This window comes from Eptatretus burgeri, chromosome 3 (assembly GCF_056783735.1).
Source record: "Eptatretus burgeri isolate ZD-2024b chromosome 3, Ebu_testis_v1, whole genome shotgun sequence".
Classification (NCBI taxonomy): Eukaryota; Metazoa; Chordata; class Myxini; order Myxiniformes; family Myxinidae; genus Eptatretus; species Eptatretus burgeri.
The window spans coordinates 49,356,827-49,373,683 of NC_140963.1; the positions used below are offsets into that span (position 1 = coordinate 49,356,827).

A 16,857-nucleotide genomic window follows, 5' to 3' on the forward strand; every position below is an offset into this window, starting at 1 on the left:
GTTCCAGGAGAGATTTCTGAAGATGGTGAAATCAAGTATATTCATAGAGAACGACGACTGGAGTTGAGAGCTGAGCATGCGAAGAGGAGGGGTGGCTGTGTTAATTTTGCTGGACAAAAGGAGACAGGCCAAATATATTTCTGGGCTGCCCCCACAAGAATGTGGGAATAATTGGGGCCGTTAACTAAGTATGTAGTAGAGTAGAGACATCACTCCACCATGAGCCTCAACTTTGTATGGAAAAAAACCCCATAAAATAGTTTGAATAGATCTTTAAAGACTGCCATCATTTGTCTTGAACAATGCATATCCAGCTTATGAAGCACTAATCAAGTTGATACCGTCCCTCGGAAGGACGCTCAGCCAGTGGAACCATCTGCCAGCACTGCTTGTTGGTGGATGGTCATGATACCACTCTGTCTTTCGCTAGGAGCAGTCGAATCATCACCAGCACTATGAAAAAAATATCAAATATCTGTCCTGACCTACAGGGGGAATGGTATCAGCAGCACTGCCATGCTTCCTGCAATGATGCAAGCCCACAACCCCATACTGCATGAACGAATCAATGAATGAATCACATTGCCTATGTTGATTTCTCTGATATGATTGTGCATTTGCTGGAGGTTTATCTATCTATAATTCCAGAAGTGTGTGTGTGTGTGTGTGTGTGTGTGTGTGTGTGTGTGTGTGTGTGTGTGTGTGTGTGTGTGTGTGTGTGTGTGTGTGTGTGTGTGTGTGTGTGTGTGTGTGTGTGTGTGTGTGTGTGTGTGTGTGTGTGACTGCTGTTTCTCGACAACCCGCTGGTCCGATCTAATTGAAACTTGCCAAATATATTGCTGGGGACCTGAGGATGTGCCTTTTCAAGGTTTGATATTAATCAGACAAGTGCTTCCCAAGTTATGGCCATTTATTTACCAACCAATGACAGGAACCGTTGCTGCGGCCATTTTATATCAACCAATGACAGGAAGCGTTGCTGCATAGCTGTGGTCGTTGGTGAAGAGAAACTCAACCGCGTTTGCCATTACGGGTTTTTTCTCTCCTCTCCTCTCCTCTCCTCTCCTCTTCGTGTTTTTCCTTGGGAAAAGGCAAAATACGTTGGCGCTAATTGAATAATTGGCCATTAAAAGCCTCCGTATTCTTGCCCTGGACGAGGAAACAAAGAAGAAGCGCCGTTTCCTCAGCGATGTTGTTTATGAAGAGGTGCTAACGAGATAAAGGTGTGTACAATGTACATGGAGACGATTTTTATTATTATTTATTTGTTGAAGAAAAATTGTTCCAAAAATAATTTATCAAAAAAAGTGCACAACTTTTTTTGTTTCCAATTGTCAAAATGCTGTGGCCTTTGGAAGGGTAAAGGAATTCAGCTCCACTCAGCATGCTTGCCAACGAAATACATCTCAATTTGGTGGTAAAAACGATTCACAACGACGGGTTTCCTTACTCATTGCTCTACAGTCTGCATTCAACCCCTTCATTTGTCATGTCATTGACCTCATTTCATCTATCTATAATTCCAGCAATGTGTGTGTGTGTGTGTGTATGTGTGTGTGTGTGTGTGTGTGTGTGTGTGAGACTGCTGTTTCCCGACAACCACTGGTCCGATCTAATTGAAACTTGCCAGCTATATTACTGGGGACCTGAGGATGTGCCTTTTCAAGATTTGATATTAATCGGACAAGTGATTCCCAAGTTATGGCCATGTATTTACCAACCAATGGCAGGACACGTGCTGTGTAGGCGTGGCCGATGCGCCATTTAGTTACCAATCACAGGACACGTTGCTGCGTGGGCGTGGCTGCGTAGGCCGGTGCACTGCCGGCCGACGATGACGTCACGTGCCGTGCTGGTTACGATGGGGATCGATCGGTGCTTTAGTTACCGTGGGGTAGGAGTGCCAATGGTAAATGGCAGCGAATGTCATGGCAAGCAGAGACAGGGAGGTAAACTTGATTTTAATTAACTCTGTGTGTAAGTATCACAGCAGTTGTTACTTCAATGCAAGCAATAATTCGTGGAATGATGTGAACATTCCGTACGGGCATGCACTACTTTTGGATAGTGATGACACTGTATTCTAATAATTTCTCGATTTCTTATCCGCATTTATAGATAAACACAATGCCCCAATACAGTCGTTGTTTATGAGAGCGAAGGAATGGCCTGTGTGTTTGTTTGAAAGTTTTGGTTGTTTTTTTGCATGTACGGCCACATATGGGCACGCGAGAGCAAAAGAACGGCCTGTGTGGTTGTTGTTTCTGGCACGCGGTTTGAAAGTTTTTTTTATTTTTATTTTGTATGTACGGCCATGCACGTACAGACACGCACGTACGGCCACGCACGTACGGCCACGCGAGAGCGAAGGAACGGCCTGTGTGGTTGTTTCTGGCAAGTGGTTTTAAAGTATATATATATATATATATATATATATATATATATATATATATATATATATATATATATATATATATATATATATATATATATATATTTTTTTTTGTTTGTTTTGCACGTACAGCCACGCACGTAAGGGCACGTGAAAACGAAGGAACGGCTTGTGTGGTTGTTCTTTCTGGCACTCGGTTTGAGTTTTTTGCAGGGGGGGGGAGGGTTTGCACATACGGCCACGCATCTACGGGCATGCACTAGTTTATTTTAAATTTGCCATTCCAAGTGAATAATCCACTCATTGATGCGAATGATATGTGATGGGGTGATTAAAATGCTGCACGCATCTTTTTATTTTCCTGGTTTTTCTTCTTTACTCCTCTTTCTATTATTGCTAATTATCCTCCACCTTTGCTTGAATTCATATTTTCACTAAACATTTATACCTTTTTGATACCTCTGCTTCTATCTTTGCCAGAAAAGGGTTCTTTTTGTTTTTCCTATTCCTGCTAACATATTGTTCCATTGACTGAGTTTGTGCATTAGATGTGTATCAATCAAAGAATTTTTCTTCATGATAAAGACCGTAATAATCTGGTGCAAGACTCATTGTTGAAAACGTTTCCACATCTATATAACTATTGCTTGCACACTGTCCCTCTTGGTTGGTAGTCCAAAGTACTCCCTTGTGGGACCTCTTTTGTTTGTTGGTAGTTATTGTTCACGGAGGGAGAAATTAAGTGTTTAGTCTTCATATCCATGGTATCCTGCTTTTTGAAGACTATTTTATCCATTATTGAAAAAAATTATAATTATTGCTGTTTAAGTTTTTCAAATTTCAATTTTTTCCCCACAATTTTGAATTATTTCATTTTCAATTGTTTGATTTTTTTTTCCTTCCAATTTTCAAATAGTTTTTTTTTTTTCAACTGTTATGGTTTCTGGAGGGAGGCATTAAGTGTTTAGACTTGGTGTCCGTGGTGTCCCGCTTTTTAGAATAAAACCAAAAACATTTGTTTTCATTATGAGGCAGAATTTCAAGTGCTACCAATTGGCTAATATTACAAGTTGGCTATACTGGGAGCCACCAGCAATCTCTAATCACAGCCCTCGAGTCACTAGTTTATTTTAATCTCATGGAGCACAAACTAATGTCATGAGTGTTTGATTTTTATGTGACAATGAGTATGACACATGCTTGTTTATTATCTTGTTTCTTAACATTATTATGACAGTTTGGACCCAACAAGACACCAATGTATGCCATTGGGGTGGTTGGAGCAGTCACTGTAATATTCATCTTCATCAGTGAAGTGGACATCCTCTCTCCAATTGTCACCATCAACTTCCTCATCACCTATGCCACTGTGGCCTATGCTTATTTTGCCCTGGCAATGAGTTATGATTTACAGCAAATGGAAGGGATGCGTTGGGCAACTGGAGGACCCTCTGTGGGAAATAGCAGAACAAATGGTGACCAGCGAGGGGGCTACAAGCCTTTGATAAACAAAGACAAGGGTGAGAGTGGTGGAGGAAGTCGGAGTCAGGGATCGTTGGAGGAGTTTACTAGAGATATGCAAATGATTTTTCCCAACCAAATGCCGAATGGCAATGCTGGTGGAAGCAAGCGACCGGAGAAGGACGTCCCTCAGGGCAAACAGCACAAAGTGGCCAAAGAGAGGCTGCAGCACAGCTTCATGCTCAATTCAATTGGCAAGAGGGACCAGCAAGATCTCGATGGATCACTTTCTGAGGACAGTGCTTCAATTAATAGCCAGGCCATTGGAGTGGATGACCAACCGGAGCCTGTGGTCTCTGCCAATTGTGATGAAAAACCAAAGGAGAAAAGAGATGGAACCTCTGAGACTTCCAGCAGGAAATCTAGCAAAGGAGAGACTGCAACTGGTGAGGAAAAGCCAATGCTTATTTGCTAATTTGCCTTTATTTGTGTGAATTGTACAATGAAATCTCTTCTCTCCCTCCTCCCCCCTCTCCCGTGTGTTGATCCCCTCATTGTATCCCCATATAGTTCCACTACCCTACTGTTAGTGCATTGCATATGCACATGTTGATTAAAATAACGAGGCTTTCTTACTTAACCACCAAGCCACTCCAATTTGTTCTTGTCATGCAGCATACTGCATATCAAAGTTGTGTTATATTCCAGAGTGTTGAGACGTACTCCTCAAAGAGCGTCGGTGCTGCCGAGGCAGTTTCATGGAAAGGGTTATGCTGGATGGTTTGCCATTGCCTTTTCAGCAGTCAAAAACGGTAGGAATTTTGAATCTGTTCAGGGTGTAGGCGATGTACCTCGCCTTCGCTTCGTGAAGGACACCACGGGGTCTTTAACGTCCACCAACTAATGCCGGCAGATTGGACGCCCAGTTTAACGTATCTTCCGAGGGACGGCACACACATTGATGCCACACCTGGCCTGCTAAACACCAGGATGGCAGTTTATAGCTGAGCCGATATTCAAACCCAGGCAAGACAGCTTATAAACGAGTGTGTACCTCTACTTTATCCTGCCAGCCCATACAGTTTGTTTAAATCCTTAAAATGATTGAGCTTAATGATGTGATTCTATGATTTGGGAAGCATCCCTCTTCGTGGATTTTATTTTAGAAACAATTGCACTACTGCTGCTGAAGTTTGACTATAATGCACCAATTGTTTCATGTAAACCACTGACCATGGCCTCTGCAAACTTAACCAGGTATGCATTGTGAAGAATGTGTTTCTTGCTTTGATGAAATTTGTTCTCTCCCTTGTAAGATTCTTCTCATCACAAGAATCCCTGGGAATTGGAAATTTATCAGATGTCAAATTCTTTCTATTCTAAACTCTGTAATCGCTGGATCTCCCTAATTGGTGTAAGTATGTTTCCCATATTTTAAGATTATGAATGAGGAATTAGCTTTACTATCAAAATGCAGCAGAACTCGAGAAACCCTTGTTTTTCGTCATACAGCCTGAAACCTACACTGTAAAATGCATTTAATTCATCCATTTCGATGAGATGCAAAGTTACGCAGCCCACCATGTTTGTTCATATTGACTGATGTCATTGTGTTTCTGTAATCAGGCTGGAGTATGCCTCGTCATCATGTTTATCATCCACTGGATCTTCTCCCTCATCACTATAGCTGTGGCCTTGCTTCTGTTTTTGTACATTGGGCAGGCCAGCCCTGGTCTTCCACCCGGTCAGTACCCAGACGAGCATTATCCGGCCAGAGGTAGCATTTGGTGGACATTGTTTTCATGCAATTGGCCCAATACTGGGCCAGCTCAGGTGACTTTGATGTGTTACCTGTGGAATAGCATCTCACTGCAATATTGCTGACTATTCCACAGTATTTGACAGGACCTGCCACTGTTATAATACCATTTGTATCAGAGGATCGTTTAAAAATGGAGTAGTTATGCACATAAATCATACATTCAGGGACATCGACATTTGACAGCCCAAAAAGATGTTTGTTTTTTTACCCCCTGTATCTGATCTTTCCCCACTTATTCAAATGTATAATGGTGATGTCTGATGCTTGTGAGAAATTGTTGCAAAGGCTAAGTTAGAGTCGTTTCTTCCACACTGAGTCGATAAAGCAACGATTATGACAAGGAAAAAGGATCATCATCAGGAGGCAGTGCCATAGCCCCATATTTATGATGGTCCATCAAATCAATGGGGCAGCATCAACACACAATAAATACTTTTTTCAGCTTAAAAATCTGAGGTTCTTCTGAGAGCAGGAATGTTTCATCACGACTCAAATCACCTGTCACTTACTGAATGGAACATGGATCATGTTGTTTGAAATCCCATGAGCACAATTCATATGAGGAAGAGACTGAACTTGTATAATTGTATAACATAAGTACTTTTAGCTTTAGCAAAGCAGGTTAGATATTTCTGGTACACTGTGTAACCACCATGTAACCTCCCCTCTGCCATAACTCGTACATACAGATAACTTTTGCATGGCCCCTTAAGGTGTGTAAAGTGTGATGAAAAGTGATCATTTTCAATTCTGGGAAATAACAGCATTTGCTTAGCTGTTTGTGCCTTTATGGGAAGTATTTTAACAACTGCCGAAGGTAATACAGTTAAACGATGCCAAAATTATGATCTGTCATCAAGCACTGTGGAATATAACCAGTGTTTTCTGGTCTAACCTGCAATTTGGTTATTATAGCCTGTCATCCGTCTGATTGTAGCAAAATGAGTACCAGATTGCTGGGAAAAGTGAGCCAGTCAAGTATCGTGGAAACTCATCCAGGTTTGTTCCCCGAGCCAATGAAACTACAACCTTAAGTGCCTGACAGCATGAGGACGATCTGTGTATCAAGCCTGGTGTTGGCTTCGCGGTTAGGGTGGCTGGCTTGGGACCTTAGGGTCCTGAGTTTGACCCCATTTCAGCCATTGAATTAACGCTTGGTGAGGTTGACTTAGCCTGTCATCCTTCTGAGGTCAGCAAAATGAGTACCAGTGTACTGGTAATAGGGGAATTGCATCAGTGGCACAGGTATGCCCTCACCCAATGATGCTACCCGCAGCCTTGTGCTGCATATTAAGGAGGCGGAGCGTGTGTGTGTGTGTGTGTGTGTGTGTGTGTGTGTGTGTGTGTGTGTGTGTGTGTGTGTGTGTGTGTGTGTGTGTGTGTGTGTGTGTGTGTGTGTGTGTGTGTGTGTGTGTGTGTGTGTTGTTTTTATTTTTTTGTAGAAAAAGATGCATCCAACCAAAAAAGTGATTATATCTTCCCTGCTAATCTAGTAAAAACAAGCAACAGCAGATCTTGTCTCAAGCGGTTTCACCTGCTTCTCTGAGGCTAATAGACCCCAAGCCTCAACACATGTCCGCTTTTATTCCCGAGGCGACAATTCGTTTCCCAGTATGTGCCGGTGCGAGGGGTCAATTGAGGAGTGGTTTTTTTGTGTTGACCTTAAGCAAAACCTCCCCCAAAAAACCCATTCACATTATCAACAGTCTGCTCTGCTCTTCAGTCACTCGTGATCGAGTAATGTACCCATTGAGGGGATTAATAAATGTGTGTTCGTTCTTATTTTTGTGTTTCTGGGCACAAGTGTGACTGGGTTCATGTCCGGGTTGGACGTGATGACGTGTAGATTGCATGATTGGTGGATGTTTTGCATGTGTGGGTGTGGTATTGGAGATCGAGTGTTGTTGGTTTTTGCTCCCCTTATCGAGCTGTTTTCACCATCCAGTTTTTGCCTTTTGTATTCGAGGAGTGTATTGTGTCGGTGTGTCCATGGTCTCCCCAGTTAGGCCACCCTCTCGGCTCTTGATGTCCCATGTCTCCAGAATCAATCTGTGCTGTTTGTTGGATGTTGTGTCTCGGACACGTATCTCGTCCAAGTCAAATTTGTGGCCGACTGTGTCACCTTCCCAAGCCTAATTGCTCTGTCATAGTTAAAATACTGACCTTAAGAGCACATTGATAGAGCAATTAGGCCATTAAAGAGAAGGTGTTGGAATGGAACTAAACTATATTTTGCCATTCTTTAGTTGAATGTTAAAGTTCCCTTTCTTTCTTTCAGGCATTTCTGTTTGCTTCAACTTCTTTACATGGATTAAAGAACAATTTCGGAGGTTATGCAGGTAAGATAAAAAGTGCTTTGGTTTTGTTTCTCTATTCTGTTGCAGTCTGTGAGCACAGAGATAAGCAAATGACTTTTGCAAATTATGTAAGTTTCAGGCCAATCTTTTTCAAACTATATAAATCATTTTATTGAATTAATCAATAAGTTATAACTTGCCCCAAGTCAATAATAAAAATAATCTACCTGTATATAATAATATGCTTGTTCATCTGTGTGTCTGTCTGTAACATTCCGTTCCACCCATTGGTTGAACAGTTCGCCTGACTCCACCCACAATTTCTACTTGGAGAAAAATCATACGGTTGCCATGTTGGTGCTACGCAAAGCCAAAGCCACCTTCAGAGCTGCCACATTCACAATCGCCATGTCAGGTCAGGTCAGGTATGGGAGCATGCGCCAGAGCAGCACGTCGCTGCGTCCACTTTTCGCCGGTACTCCAGGGGCCTCCGTCTGGCCATCCCCCAGGCAGATGCCTGGCCCATCCCCATCTCCTTGAGATGCCGATCAACCTGCTCCAGCCACGAGGCACATGGTCAGCCCATTGGCCTCCTCCACTCATGAGACTCCCTCGCTGAAAGAATCTGGTGAGCAGGATCAGCGTCAGGAAAATGAGCCACATGTCCATACAGCCGCAGCTGACACTCACGGACTATCACGGCTCACGGACACATCTCATTTGAATCTCTCTCAGAAACTGCTCGTTGGACACAAAGTCCGACCAGCGATAGCCAAGGATTCTCCGAAGAGACCTGGTACCAAAGGAATTAAGTCTCCATCTCAGATCCTTGGTCAGAGACCAAGTCTCACATCCATAGAGCAAGACTGGAAGCACCAAGGACCTGAACACTGACTTTCGTCCTCCCACACAGGTACCGGCAGCGCCACACCCCATGATCCAGTGAATCCATGACTCCACAGGCCCGACCCAGACGTCTATTGACCTCTGACTCACAGCCAGCAGAGACATGAACATCGCTGCCAAGGAAAGTGAATCTCTCCATAACCTCAACATCCTCACCACAAAGAGGCACAGACAGGACAGCAGCATCCAAGATGTCATTGAATGCCTGGATCTTAGTTTTGACCCAGGAAACCCATAATTCCAGCGGCTCTGACTCTTCATTCAGCACCTGTATTTGAAGAGTGTATTGTGTAGGGGTGTCTTCCCTGTAAGTTTTCATGCCCTCGAGTTTTCAAGTTTTCAATTGCCATGCCCTCCCTATAAGTTTTCCCTTCATTGAAAAACGACCAAAGCGACTGTTAAAAGGATCATCAAATATCAAAAGGTTTGAGCCGATAGTCATCACGTACCTTGCGAAGGCGATAGTACATATAGGCCTCAGGATTCATGCCTCTGCTTCAAACTTTGCTAATACCTTGGACAGTCAGTAAAGAGAGATACCAGGAGATTAATACAATCAATGACACAGATCCCTACAAGATTGACAAAACTGAGTGGTTTAGTGACATTGAGAAGTGGTCAGGTGTCACGTATCCAGACTGTAAACTTTCTGTTGTATTCAACAAGTGCTTATACCTTAGAGCAGCTCAAATTGATCAAAGGACTGGAGGGATACAATCAGTTCGTTGGTGGATGTAACTGTGTGTGTGATCAATTAACTTTGTGTACACAGCGAGAGTAAGTACTGTAGCACATTGTCGTTGTTACAAATTGTAAATTGTAGCTAGCTTGACTTGATGTTTTTGTAGTAGGAGTGGGGGAATTAACTTATGAGTATTTGTACTATTAATGTTTGGGAGATGCAAATGTCTGACATTTAATAATAAGATACAATATATGGATGAGATGTATGTGCATCTTTTAATGCATTGATTAAACTTTCAATTTAAGAATTAAATCGTTTTTTTCATATCACAGCAGTTTGAAAATACGTCGGCAAATTTGAAAAATGGTCTGTTTGACGATCTTCATGAACGACACTGGGGATCTTTAACGTCTTCCAAGAAATAATGCTGGCAGACAGGACGCCTGTCTAACATCCATCCAAGGGATGGCAAGCACATTGATGAATCACCCTACCTGTGAAACATCCGGATGACAGTTTATAGTTGGGTCGGGATTCGAGCCCAGGTTAGACAGCTGAGGCAAGTCCAATTAACAATGTGCCAGGGTAGTAGGAAAGAGAACGACGAGATGGGGTTAGAAATGAATTTCCATCAACATTGTCTTGTGGCGATGCATGACATCAGCAATCCTTACAATGTCAACAGGGAGATAAGTTAAAGTCCATGTCAGTTTGCACAATTACTGAACTTCTTCTTGTGGCTGAAATGCTGATTGGACTTTGTGTGTTTGAGGAATTAAGGTGTTGTCTTTCATTTTGTACAAACTTCACCAAAGGAATGAAGTTGAGATAAAGATCCCACTTATGCCTTTATGAAAACTTATCGAGAGACTGCATTGATAACAAATGTGTCGTCGAGTCCCAAATCAACTAAAATCTTGTTTTGAGGCTTGATCATGGGTACAGGTGAGGACATGAGACTGGCATCTCAGAAAATTGAATGTTCAAGTATAGCTGAAGGTAGCAGTATTAAGAATTTCGATTCCAGGCTAATGGAAGTCTAGTTTCAGGAGAATTACCATGCCGCTATTTGATTGCCACTACAAACCCAGCTGGCTAATTAACGACCTTTCAAGTGGGAGCAATGTACCTCCTTCACCTGGTCTGGACGACGCGTGATGTTGGTCAACTCATTGTGCTCGACTCTTATTCACTTCCGTTGTTACAGGAGTTCATCCTGAATGACCATCAGCATAAACCTTAACCTGTACCAATAACATTAAAAAAAATTTTTTTTAATTCAACGCACATCATGTGTGTGCTCTTAGTTATTGTTCTATCTCACCCAACCTCCACAAAATCTGCTCATCTGAAATTTTCACTTTCTTCACAACCTATTATATCATTTAGTCACTCAGAGCCTTCTTCCATTCTTTCTGTCTGAGTGTACTTTCACCGTCAGGTTCCTGAAATCAATTTTATCACCTATTTTGAGTTCCAAATGCTTGTAGCTGGCTTCTCATATGTCCTCATCAACAGCCTTACCATCAGTGGCACAGTGCAGATAATTGCCCTGGGGACCCATACAATTTCAAGGTTTGTGTATGTACCGAAAACCACCTCTGGACATGAGATAATGGAATGGTATCCTGCCAAGAAGTCCATGCCCGGGTAAATTATTTGCCTCATCACATAGACAGCAGAAGTTCCAATCAAATACAGTCATGTAGAATGTTGTCAGTTCATTTGATTGTTTTAATTCCTTTCTGTTCAATGCACCCTGCATATACATTCATCTATTCTCCCAGCATGATGTGCAAAATTGAATTGGTTGCAGTAAAGTTTGTTGTCTGTTTCATTTACTCACCTTGTACTCCTGTTGATTGCATTACAGGAAAGGACCAGCACCTGTCGAGCAGTTTGTTGTCCCACCTTCATTTGTTCCTGGAGGGATATCCACAACACAGTTGACTGAGGAAAATGAGGACTTTGCCTTGCGTGAACGCTTCCACCGTTCATCCACTGTTACACCAGCTGCTCTAACCCTACAGGATCAATGAGGACCTCTGAAACGCTTTTTATCAGTCTTTGTGCTCTTCATTTCACAAAGAGGAAATATGCTGGAAATTGTAGATGAGGAGAGACACAGTAGAGGAGACGCATACTCTATTCCTGGTGCATTTTTGACTGAACGCTTATACCAAACCTGAAGGTCAATCCTTGTTGCATCAAAACCGTTAATGATGCACAAAACTACCATCCTTTTCAATGTGCAACATTTCACAACGACCAACTACCCAATTGCACTACTATTTATTAATGCGTGTACCTCATGCCACAAACACACTTCAGTAACATGGAGAGTGAATGAAAGACGTTTAAGTATGTACTGTGTATTACTGAAAAAAAATTGTAACTTGTAATAACTATGAGGGTAATTCAAAACGTTCAAGGAACGAAAATCTCACAATAGTTCGCAATGCCAACTTTTTATATTTTTCAACATAGTTTCCCTTGACTTCGTTGCACTTGCTCCATTTGTCCTTCAAGCGTTTTATTCGAGTAAAATAGATTTCAGATTGCTCCTTCAGCCATGTATTAGTTTCTTCAGTCGGTTCATCAAGTTGGTGAATCAATGGCCGTGCAGGTGGGACTTAGATATGAAAACATCGAGCAGCCTCTGAGGCCAAGTATAGGTGATACGGAGGGTGATCCTGCTGCTCAAAGCCACAGTGATGGATGGTGGTCTATGCAACACTGGCCTTGTATGCAGATGTGTTCTTATGAACGAGGAGCATTAAACACTTTGTCCTTGATTATCTACTGCAATATTAGCATGAGGTTGGTGTAATAGTCCCTGTGATTGTAGTTTTGTGAGTCATGCAGCTCATCGGTAGGATACCCTTGGCATCCCAAAACAATGAAGGTCATGATCTCATTGGGTGAGGGTTAAGTACGGAATTTATCGGGTGATGGGGATCGGAGATCCTTTGTGCTTTAATTGCACATGTACCAATTTGGTATCAGGATCCTAGTAGTGAAGCCACGTTTCGTCACCAGTTAGTAGGTGAACGTTAAAGTTGGCTGGATCTGTGTTGAACGGTTCGAGGAGGTTTTTACTTCTCTTTTTTTTTTCTTGGACAAGTGTGCTCTCAATAAGGTCTTAATTAAACATTTGCCTTTGGCTACAGCAACAATGGTTGATAACATTACCAATTTGGGTTGATGATAAAAGTTAGGTAATTGAAAGGGATCTTCGCATGTATATTCATGCACAATACAACTACCCTTGAAAGGAAAGGTTAAAATGTATTGAATCTTAATTGTAGTTTCCAACCTTTGTGGTCGACGTGTGCCCTTAAATTGGTCGTTTTGGATAATTTTTATTCTGGATGGTATTCTTTGTGTTCAAACCTATACCCTTGGTTGTGTTTATTTTGGTTTTAAATAAAAGCAATCTTTCCATGCAACACCAGGAGATAAGTAAATAAAGCTGTCTAAATTTATGAAGCCAATAAACAATCCATTTTGGGTAACTGGAGTGGTTATCATCTTGGTACTGAAACTATCCGAATGACTTTGTTGTGACACGTACGGAAATGAGGTTAAAATGCTATATACGTAGTTTGCTTTGCAATGCATTGAGGGGCAGAGATAGTCAAATGTTTTTATCATTTTGCAATAATTGGAAAGTCGAGCTTTGAATTCCATTCAGACTTTTATCATACTCCGACTACTACTACTACTATTACCACTACTACTACTACTTGCAGCAGCTCCATTATTCTCACTTCCTTGAGGGGCCTGCGATGGAACGTTTTTGGCACAAGTCTTTCACGAACTGCCTGGCCAGGTCGTCATTTGACTTGAGGTGGCAGGAATTTGGAGTTTGGCCAGAGTGTGAGCAATAACTTGCTTACTCTTTGTGAAGGACACCATGGGATCTTTAACATACAACAGCAATTGCTGGCAGATGGGACTGCCAGTTTAACATCCCTCTGAACAACACTCTGTCTGCAAAGCACCAAATCCCAAAATCTATAGTCGTCACGATAATCTCACCAAGACGAGACACACACAAAGGTAAGTGTACTACTTCTACAACACCCTGTTAGAGTACATGTTTACTTCACATACTACATGGAATAATTTGAGAAGTGTCTGTTAGCCCCCCTGTTTTTTGTTTTTACTCCTGTTTGTCTGTTTGTCGGGAAAGATTGGGTGTGTGACGATGGCAAAATGGTGAGATTTTGGTGAAAATCCTTCTACTATAATTTTGTTAGTGATTTTTCATCATTGAGAAATGGGACAAAAACTATATACAGTGCAATATTTCCAAAAGTTCTCTACACACTCGGACGAAACTTGGTGGACAGGTTGTGGTTGTGATAAGGATGAATTGATTCGATTTTGGTGAGGATGCGGATCGTGCTTTTTAAAGTGGTACTTAAGTCCTACAACTGAGGCCGAAAACGATATATAGCATGATATTTCAAAAAGTTGTGGACGAGTTATGACAAAACTTAGTGGATGAGTTGGGTAGGTGATGAATGGGCCAATTCGATTTTGCTTAAGGTCCGGATGTAGAACCGGCCTATCAGTGGGATACAAAACGTAAACTGTTCCACCTGGTAGAGGTATGTGGTATGCGCTCTACGGAATGCCATTCTATTTACCTCTGCCACCGAAGGTGGAAGGAGGTTATGTTTTTACCCCTGTCTTTTTGTTACTTGCAAAATCGAAGATTTTTCATGTACTGCATATTGGTCGGTCGACTTTCTTATTCTGTCTGTCAACCGCCTACCAGTCACAATTTTCGACCGATCTTCATGAAGCTTCATCAAGTTGTAGAGGTAGTCATAACTGAGAAGCCTATTGATTTTGAGATCGAAGGTCAAATATCTAAAATCATTTTTCTTCTGATTGACTTGAAAATTAAACAGATATTGCAGATTTCCTCGCTGAATTGGGAAACCAACTCATTTTGAGGCAAGAAGGTCAAAAGTCAACTTTATAAAATCAATTTTCATCCGATTGACCTGTGCTTTGATTAAGATTGTCAATTTTAATCTGAATGAAATGGACAATTTGATGTATCCATGGCAACTTTTTTGTGAGGGTGGTGGGAGGGGGGTGGATAATGCGATTGTCATGCGAAGCACGAGGTATATCTTGTTAATCTGTATGTCTGGCTATCTGTAAACCACCTACAGGTCACAATTTTTAACAAGTCATCACGAAGCTTCACCACCTCGTAGAGTTCGTCATAAGCAAGAAGCCGATTGTTTTTTTAGGTCAAAAGGTCAACATAGGCCAAAACTTGACAACTGTCACATTTCTAAGATCCTCAATTTTCATCCGATCGTCTTGAAATTTAAACAGGCTTTGCCGATCAGGTCACTGAATTCAACCACCAGTTTATTTCCATGGTCAAATCTGTTTTAGGGACTTTACAAGTATCATGCTCTGCCTGATGTCTAGATTGTTACTTGCAAAGTCGAAGATTTTTCAAGCATATTGGTCAGTGGATTTTAATATTCTGGCTGTCTGTCTATCTGTCTGTGTGTTGCCTACAGGTCACAATTTTAAACCGATCTTCACGAAACTTCACCACATGGTAGAGTTTGTCAGAAGGAAGAAGCCTATGGTTTTTGAGGTCTAAAGGTCAACAACTTTGGTGAGATTTCTAAAATCCTCAATTTTTATCCGATTGACTTGAAATTTGAAGAGGATTTATATTTCAGGGCACTGAATTCAACCAGCCAAATAATTTTGAGGTCAACATAGGCCAAAGGTCAACAACTAAGGTAGTATTTCTAAAATCCTCAATTTTCCACAAAAAATGCCTGTTCATGGTTTTGAACTTCGCCCCTGCCCTGTACCTTCAGCCGATTATCTTCCGTTGGAAAGTTAGTCATCGATTTACTTGGTTGAAAAAAAAACATTGCCATGGTTATGTATTTCGTTTTTGAAATGCGTGAAGAAACGATTAGCGATGGAAAATTTCAAAAATTATTTTCACCACTATTCCTTATTCCTACTCAATGCTCGTTCTATCTTGTTTCACAACTATTTCTTCTTCCTCCTCCTCCTCTCCCCCCCCCTCCTCTTCCTCAATCCCCTTTCAATCTCATCAATCCCCTTTCGATCACAAGCCTTTCACTCTCATTAAGAGGTCCAGAACGAGCCTTGAAAGTCAGTGGAAAGTGCGAAGGAAGGGTGTTGGTCGTGATGTGACTTCAAATGCCCATTCAACTTTTCTGTCACTGGTGGGGTGGGAGTCAGTTGAGGAGAGAGGGCAAGGGATGGGGTGGGAGTATGGAAGGAGGGGTGGGTGAGAGGAGAAGGGGTGGGGGAGAGAGGGGAAGGGGTCGGAGTCTAGAAGGAGGGGGTGAGGGTGGGAGGAGGGACCTGGCAACGCTGAGTACCTTTGCTCGTGAAAATATTGTTACGGCTGTGGAAATTCGCAGGACACCATAAAGGTCCGTAGTTCAGTTAGATCGATAAGTCTGTGTTCAGTTAGATTTCCCCCACCGTTGTTTAATGGGGTTTATTCGTGTCACAGGGCTGTGATCCTTTGAGGTAGGTTTTTCTTTTTCTATCGTTATTTTGAACCAACCACATCTCCACCACCATTACAACAACCAACATCGCTCCCCTTAACCACAACACCAACCACAACCACACCTGCCTCTCAACAACCACGCCATCCTCACCACTCTGCCAGCAACCGTCAACATCTCCACGCCACAAACATCACCTCACCTTCGCCTCGAAAAACGGATCACAGGAGAGAAAGGGGCAGGGCCTGTGGGGGTCGAAGGGTGTTGATTTCTACCACGTCCGCTCTGTGTGGAAGCTTCGCTCTCGGAGAATCGGATCCAGAGGGCTGGTGATCTCTACCACGTCCACTTTCCGCACAGGGTCAAGGGTCAGAGAGCAAAGGCCAAATCTCGTCTTCCCGGCCCTATATAAGGGCGAGCAGAACGGAGCTTCGCTGCAGTCTGGAGGGGTCGGAGAGGACAGCCGGGGAGAGCTTGCCAGCGCCAAGGCCGTCCGAGATGATCGGACCTCGGCACAGTTCGCGCATCGCTGAGGAGCGGACGGGGTCGGAAGAGCATCAACTCTTATCGAGCATCAACTCTTATAGAGCATCAACTCTGACAGAGCACTAAAAGACCCGTTCGTTCCTCTCAAACCGCGTTGCCTGCCGGGGCCCGGATCACCTCACCTTGGCAAGGCCGCAATCAGGCGCAGCTGTCCTTGTGGCCGTGGGAAACAGACGTCACGACCTGCGCATCGTCGCATGGCCGCA

The 16,857-nt window shown here is 42.6% G+C and overlaps 1 protein-coding gene across 6 annotated transcripts in view; it reads left to right on the plus strand.

Moving 5' to 3' along the window:
* The window catches only part of SLC12A8 (solute carrier family 12 member 8), an 85,973-nt gene extending 72,961 nt beyond the window's left edge, over positions 1 to 13,012 (plus strand). For 5 of the 6 annotated variants that reach the window (XM_085873208.1, XM_085873211.1, XM_085873209.1 and 2 more), the window contains 5 exons: positions 3,630 to 4,299; positions 5,170 to 5,267; positions 5,480 to 5,597; positions 7,954 to 8,014; positions 11,437 to 13,012. In XM_085873208.1, coding sequence (XP_085729334.1) covers positions 3,630 to 4,299; positions 5,170 to 5,267; positions 5,480 to 5,597; positions 7,954 to 8,014; positions 11,437 to 11,602 — 1,113 coding nt within the window. In that variant the 3' untranslated portion in view covers positions 11,603 to 13,012. The remainder of the gene's footprint in view (positions 1 to 3,629; positions 4,300 to 5,169; positions 5,268 to 5,479; positions 5,598 to 7,953; positions 8,015 to 11,436) is intronic. The other variant, XM_085873213.1, reaches the window with a different exon arrangement.
* The last annotated feature ends 3,845 nt before the right edge of the window (positions 13,013 to 16,857 follow it).